This window comes from Microtus ochrogaster, chromosome 6 (assembly GCF_000317375.1).
Source record: "Microtus ochrogaster isolate Prairie Vole_2 chromosome 6, MicOch1.0, whole genome shotgun sequence".
NCBI classification, from domain to species: Eukaryota; Metazoa; Chordata; class Mammalia; order Rodentia; family Cricetidae; genus Microtus; species Microtus ochrogaster.
The window spans coordinates 22,794,360-22,801,247 of record NC_022013.1 but is presented as its reverse complement, the minus strand read 5'-3'; the positions used below and the strand labels follow the sequence as shown (position 1 = coordinate 22,801,247).

Below are 6,888 nucleotides of genomic sequence, written 5' to 3'. Positions count from 1 at the left end.
AAAAAAAAAAAAAAAACAGAAATAAAAGTCGAGCAACTTCTTTGTCTTTTTACAGGATGGATCCGGTTTTAACATCCTGGTACAAGAATTCCTGTCAAGCTACTTTGTACCCTGTCCCTTCTCTTTACCTTTAGATTCTAAAATTAGGATTATGGTGCAGGAATTTAATCCCAGCACTCAGGAGACAGAGGCATGTAGGTCTCTGAGTTTGAGGCCAGTATGGTTTACAGAGTGAGTTCCATTACAGCCAGAGCTATACACAGAGAAACCTTGTCTTGGAAAAATGAAAGAAAAGGATTGTTTTCTTTACTCTTGCTTATCAGGGGTTTCTAGAACACGACTACTTCCTTCCTGGTTTCTCTCTCACACACAGCTTCCCCCATAATTCAGCTCATGTACTTGTTCATGAATGAGTATGGTGGGCATGTGAACTCTGGCCGCCTGGAAGCCCCACTGCCTTTATCACCATGTCCGAATGACTTCAGTGGCCCCAAACCCCAGTCCAAAATTCACACTGTCAGCAGTCTCTGAGAGGGAGGAGCCATACATCAGGTATAGAATTAGGACTATCGATTTGCTTTGCTCTCCCAAGATGCACCTGGACATCCAACAAGAGCTGGGTCAGCAAAGGATGATGATCCCTTCACCCTTTATCTCCAGCTAAAGGGGCTCAGTGACCTGGCTCAGCACAGGGCTTCACAGTTATCAGCATGTCCCCTATGCTTTCTAGATCTCCATTTTCCTAGCATAGAGCTGAAAGAACACATGGGGACCCCCGTGGAAAGGTCAAGTCCGGACTGTATTGAATTCTTTGGGGTGAAACAGTGGGAGGTGTGTAAGAAGTCAGTTTCACCTGCTGCTCAAGTGCAGTGCCAAAGACCAGAACCGCAGCACGGGGCAGTTGAGATGACCTATCCTTACCAAGTCCCCCAGCCACTATGACTCGTCCGCTCAGACCACCGGCCACGAAGTCCGCCCGGCGCTTCTTGAGGAAGAACGAGCGTTCCATCTTCAGCCATCCCCCTGCAAGTGATGTGCAGTGACAGGGCAGAGACAGAGGATTAGGTGCTGACGTCCCCTAACAAGTATAGACGGATCTCAGGTGGCTCTCACCCTGGGGGCTACCCCCTTTGAGTTCAGGGTGCAGAGAGGCTCCCTTGCTGATTGAAAGAACACACTCTGCCTCTTCAGCCTTCCCTGGTGCTCGGCAGTCTGACGTCTGCCCTAACGGGAGTCCCTGTTCTATTTAGGTTTTTCCACAGTTCTAAACTGGAGAGAAATCTGACTGAAGGTAGTAAACAGAGTAATCAGGAGCCCCTGATTCTCCATCAGCACAGGAAGAGTCCTAACCTGGTCCTGTACAGATACCGGCGGTGATGGAGGAAAGGCCATGGTGAAAACAGCTAACCAGGCCAAAAGGTACCTTGAATAGAGTTTGACTCCAAGCATATCCGTGAGTTAGGAAGGGAGCTTAGACACCAGAGAGGCCTGCTTGGATATGTAAGCAGCTCCAGGAAGATTTGCCAGGATGGGGAAAATCAGTCAGAAGAGAGGCCAAGGGGGTGGGGACCCAGCTCACCCTGTTCCATGTCGAACACATCCATCGTCCGGAGGAACTTGGGCTGGCGATAGAGACGACCTTGTCGCAGGCCTCCCAGGCTGTACAGGTGGTTGTCCAGGGTCACAAAGCTGGAGAATGCCCGCTTACAGGGAATGTTGGGGAATTTGGTCCAGGACCGAGACTCTATGTCAAAGACCTCGAAGGCATTGACTGCATACTTAGACTGTCGTCCTCCTGGAGGTGGGAACAGGGTACATGGTGGGCAAAAAAAAAAAAAAAAAAAAAAAAAAAAAAAAAAAGAAAAGCAGTCCCTGAGAATCGGTAGGGCTGGGATTTCCCTTCTGTTGTTATTCAGTCATTTGAAAGACTTGTCAAGGGCTGGAGCAGTGTGATTACCCCCAGGGACAGAGACATTCATTCTCAGGCTGTGGGCCTTGCCTCCCAGGGAGCTCACCCAAGGGAGCAAGGAGAGGAAATGAACAACAAATAGCTAGTCCCTACCCAGCACGTAGATCTTGGAGCCCCGGAGGAAGGAGGTGGCCGCGTATCTGGGAGTGGGCATGGGTGCCAGTGACACCCACATGTCCTTTAGCATGTCATAGTGTTGCAAGTAGTTGTGTGGACGAAGGTCCAGGCCCATCCCGCCTGCAGCGTACACTCGATAATCTAAAAGAAAAGCCACACACAGACATGGCTCGGTGCACAGGCACCCAGAGGCAGGTCCAACAGAGTCCATAACATTTCACAAGCCACACCAAGATCCCAGTGGCTGCACTGCCAGAAAGTCATGCTGTTTTGATGCAGTGGGTAACAGCATTTGAGGTCCCTGCTATGGCTAAATCTGGGTCTCCCTGAAGCTGTGGCAGGACTGTGTGCCTCAGCCCTCCTTAGCACCAAATTCTTGCCAAAGCCTGATGCACTAAACCCTGCTCAGAGACAGATGGCAGTGAAGTCTAGGCCTAGATAACCCTTTGCAGGTTTGGCCCCCACCGTCCTCCTGTCCTCCTTTCTAGGCAGCCAGAGGGTAAGGCAAGGGAAGAGGCTTTTGCGATGATCTCAGATAGTGTACTGCCCTATAGGAGTTCTCAGACATTAATTCTCCAGATACAGTGAAGTCCCTTAGACTATAGTCAGTCCCATATGTCACTGGCCCTCTCTACAAACTGTGCAGTCAGGGCTGGAGAGATGGCTCAGCGGTTAAGAGCATTGCCTGTTCTTCCAAAGGTCCTGAGTTCAATTCCCAGCAACCACATGATGGCTCACAACCATCTGAAATGAGATCTGATGCCCTCTGCTGGCCTGCAGGCAGACACACAGACAGAATATTGTATACATAATAAATAAATAAATATTTTTTAAAAAAAAAAAAAACAAACTGTGCAGTCAGTGGTTCTGTCTGCTACCCCAGTGGGAAATGGCATTCTCCTTCACACAGACAGAGCTCACAGGATCCAAGAGGCCCCTGTGCTGAATGGGATAAAGGCCAGGCCTGAATGAGGAGGAGGCTTTGGGGAACTGACCCCCCAGAAACCTTGCCCTTGGAAAGCTAGGTTCTGTAAGCAGGGAGTCCCCTTTTTTCTCCTCTGTTGTTGGCTTTTAGGTAGCTTTTCAGGGGCTCACTGGGCCAGAGAGCATGGACTAACATTTGTGTTTCCCCAGCCCCTGCCAGAATGGGAAACTTCAGCTTCTGTATGTGGTTCATACTCCCAGCAGCCTTTGCTCACAGTCTTCCTCTCTATGGTGCCGTGACTACTGCAGAAGGTGGAGCCCTATTTCCATCCTAGTCCTAAGCCTAAAACTGGGAAAGGGCCTGTGACAAACACCTGATTAGCATAAATTCCACCTTCCCTTCTAGGAACACCCCCTGCTGGAAAAACTCTACCCAAGGTCATTCAGCCCAGTGGTCAGTTCTCACCCATCCTTTGAGGCTCAACTGTGATTCCCTGCGCTGCAGAGCAGGGGGCCCAGAGGACTTGGCTTCGTGCCTCCTGAGTGATGGTATCTCCATTGCTCTACTACCACATGTAACTGATACCAGCTTCATCTGTTTCTCCCGATACACTGGAGGTCCTTGAGAATTGGCTAATCTATGAACCCAGTACAATGGCTGACGTGTAAACACTTACCAACATAACTGTTGAACCCATTTGACTTTGTAGTTCGGGGCACAGGCATGGTCACGACTTACTATCTATTTATTTAACCTTGGGGAATTAACCTTTCTGGGCTTCGTGCTGCTTTTTCTAAAATAGCATAAAAATAGCACCGATCTCATGGATATATTGCAAGTTCAAAGGGATGAAGCACAATGATAAACCTTAGTTTTTAGCTTTCAGCAAGATTTATTGAGCTAGGGATGGAGTTCATACGCATTGTTTTCAGCATCCCCATGGGCCTCCATCTTCTTTATAAAAAAAAAATATGGTCTTAACATGAAGCTTAGACTGCCCTTGAACTCATAAACCTTCTGCTTCAGTCCACTGAGCCCACGCTGCTGCCAAGGCAAGTCTTGAACTTGCCCCTCTTCGGCCTCAGCCTCCAGAGTAGGTGGTGTCACAAGTCTTCATTCAATCAGCATCAGGCCTGCCTAAACCCTATTGTCTACCCTGCCCTGGGATTCTGGGTCCCAGCTTCTTCTTCTTTTTTAATTTATTTATTTATTAAGGATTTCTGCCTCCTCCCCGCCACCGCCTCCCATTTCCCTCCCCCTCCCCCATCAAGTCCCCCTCCCTCATCAGCTCCAAGAGCAATCAGGGTTCCCTGCCCTGTGGGAAGTCCAAGGACCGCCCACCTCCATCCAGGTTTAGTAAGGTGAGCATCCAAATTGCCTAGTCTCCCCCAAAGCCAGTACGTGCAGTAGGATCAAAAACCCATTGCCATTGTTCTTGAGTTCTCAGTAGTGGGTCCCAGCTTCTTGCTAATCACTTTCAGGGCCCAGATTTTCTACTCTGTTCCTTTATCCCCATGACCTAAGACTGTGCCAGGAACAGAACAGGTGTTGAAGAAAAGCTGGTTTCTCATCTGCCATATGCCAGACAGGCAGCTGGGGTCATGTGGCAAGAGAAACAGGGAAGGATGGGGAAAGGGAGGAAGGCCACTCCACCAAGCCTACAGTATAGAGGCAAGTGTCTATAAACTGGGGTCTCTTAACTCCTATCCTCATAAAACTCTGTGTTTTAAGAAAGCAGCAGTTGGACCCCCCTCTATAGCGGTACTAGGCCCCAAAAGAGTGGAATGGGAACTTTGAGGAAGTAAAATAAGAATTTTAAAACCACATGCAATCCACAGAACTTGGTGGACCTGGCTAATCCAATAGACGAGTCAACCTTTGGAACGTTCTGACCTCCACTTAGCACCACTGAAACTGCAGTCAGGAGTTAGAGAAGATCCCGGGATCTGGGTCCCAAAGCCTCCTTGGCAGATGACCTGGTGTTGGCTGAAGGATGGGATGAGCATCCTCAGGAACTACATAGATAGGTCTGGGTGTGTGTGTGGCCAGTCGCGAATGTAGTCGTTCGGCTGAACGCCAGGGTCTGCAGAGTCATTCCAGATAACCCCATAGCTCACATTGGCTCTCCCTCTGCAGTGGCCTGCCTGCCCAGCCTGCCAGGAGGAACCCGCTGGAGCTGACTCCTGGCATCAGATGGAATTCCTAGACATTTCACCTGCTCAGCCTCCCTTCCCAATCTGTAAAATAGGGGCAGTGGGTCTCCAGTGTCAGTACTTATGTAAGGCTCAAATGTAATGGTTGATGTACCATTGGCCCCCCCAAATCATGTGGCATTCCAACCGTTTTCCCGTGACCCTTTACTTTCTTCTCTATGTCCACCCTCAACCCTGGCCCCACTTGCCTTTGGCTGTAACAGAAATGCCCATGGCAGCCTCACGCAGCACACTTCTCTTCTTCCACTTGCCCTCATCGATATTGTACATTTCCACGACCTTCAGAGGCAGTTGATTGGTGCCCACACCCCCGATCACCATAATCCGCTTTCCAAGGGCAGTAACAGCTACCCCGGCCCTGGCTGTGGGCAGGGAGGGCAGGGAGGTCCATTGGTCGGCCTCGGGGGAGTAGACCTCGAAGCAGTCCATGGGAACGCCATTGTCATCACATCCCCCGATGGCATAAACCTGCCCTCCGGTCTCCAACAGTGAGCAGTAGACCCGGCGGCTAGGCAGTGGAGCAAGGCGCTTCCACTGAAAATCCTTGACATTGGGCACCTCCATGGCAGCCCTGCTCGCGCGCCCTCAACAGCGTCCGGGCAAGGTCCAGCCCCGGAGCCCGCGGGCTACTCGGAGCCGGCCCGCACGTCCCCTCTTGCAGCCTCCATCTCTGGGCGCGGGCTCCCGCCGACGCCCGCTAGCTTCTCCTGGTCCCTCGGGTGTCAGCGGGGCGGCGACGTCCACCCCTGGCTCCACGGTAAGAGCCGGGCGAATCTGGGGCAGCAGGGCGCCGGCGGTAGCCTGCCCTGGGTCAACTTTGCAGGATGAGCCCCGCCCCGCCCGGTCCCTGGGAGCTCAGAGCCCACCCCGCCGCGCGTGGGCGCCGCGCTCGCCCCTCACTAGCTCCCGGGCGGCGCCCGCAGCCACGCTCGGCTTTCACCGCCAGCCCGGCAGCCGCGGAGCGGGGGAACAGCGTGCCCTGCCCTTCCTGTCCCGCACGCCGCTGTCACCCGCCCAAGCGAGCGGCTGCTAGACACGGATCCCGGGCCGGAGGACGCTGGTTCCCCGCAGCCACCACACCTGGGCAGGAACCCACGCGCCCCGCAGCGGAGGCTGTGGCCTGTGCATCAGCCCCGGCGGTCGGGGCGGGCGAGGGCAGGGCCTGCAGTGTCTCCAGGGTCGGAGGCAGCTGGAGCAGGAGCCGGTGCCCAGATGACAGTCAGATCCCGCCAGCGTGGGGGCGGGCGTTTGCGAGTGTTTGTTTTGGGTGAGGAGGCGGAGAGTCCAATTACCCAGTTTGTCTACAGTACACAGACCCAGTTCGTGACAGGCTGGCTTTGTTGGGGGGTGGGGGGGAGGTATTCTCACACTGTCAAACCTCAGAGCCGAGTCAGGAGGCAGTGACATACAAGCAGCAGGGACCCGCAGATGTAACGATCTGCACACGTATGCATGTAATTCACACAGAACCTTCCTTCCCTCCTGAGTGGACACGTCCGCAAAGACGCAGATAAAGTCACAGACAGGGAACTGCAACTGAACACACCAATAGACAGGCTGGGAGGATCACCCCCAAACCTTCACACATCACTAGAAGTGCAAACCTGATTAGCAAATCCTGGTCCTTAAACTAGAAAAGATAACCTCTTCAAACCTCTCTCCCC

General features: G+C 52.5%; 1 protein-coding gene across 1 annotated transcript in view; it reads right to left on the bottom strand.

Moving 5' to 3' along the window:
• Klhdc8a (kelch domain containing 8A) overlaps positions 1–6,423 on the bottom strand; it is a 7,716-nt gene extending 1,293 nt beyond the window's left edge. Inside the window, exons 1-4 of the mRNA XM_005348339.2 lie at positions 5,413–6,423; positions 2,063–2,227; positions 1,580–1,795; positions 922–1,023 (exon numbers count right to left, since the gene is read on the bottom strand). Coding sequence (XP_005348396.1) covers positions 922–1,023; positions 1,580–1,795; positions 2,063–2,227; positions 5,413–5,788 — 859 coding nt within the window. The 5' untranslated portion in view covers positions 5,789–6,423. The remainder of the gene's footprint in view (positions 1–921; positions 1,024–1,579; positions 1,796–2,062; positions 2,228–5,412) is intronic.
• Between the last annotated feature and the right edge of the window lie 465 nt (positions 6,424–6,888).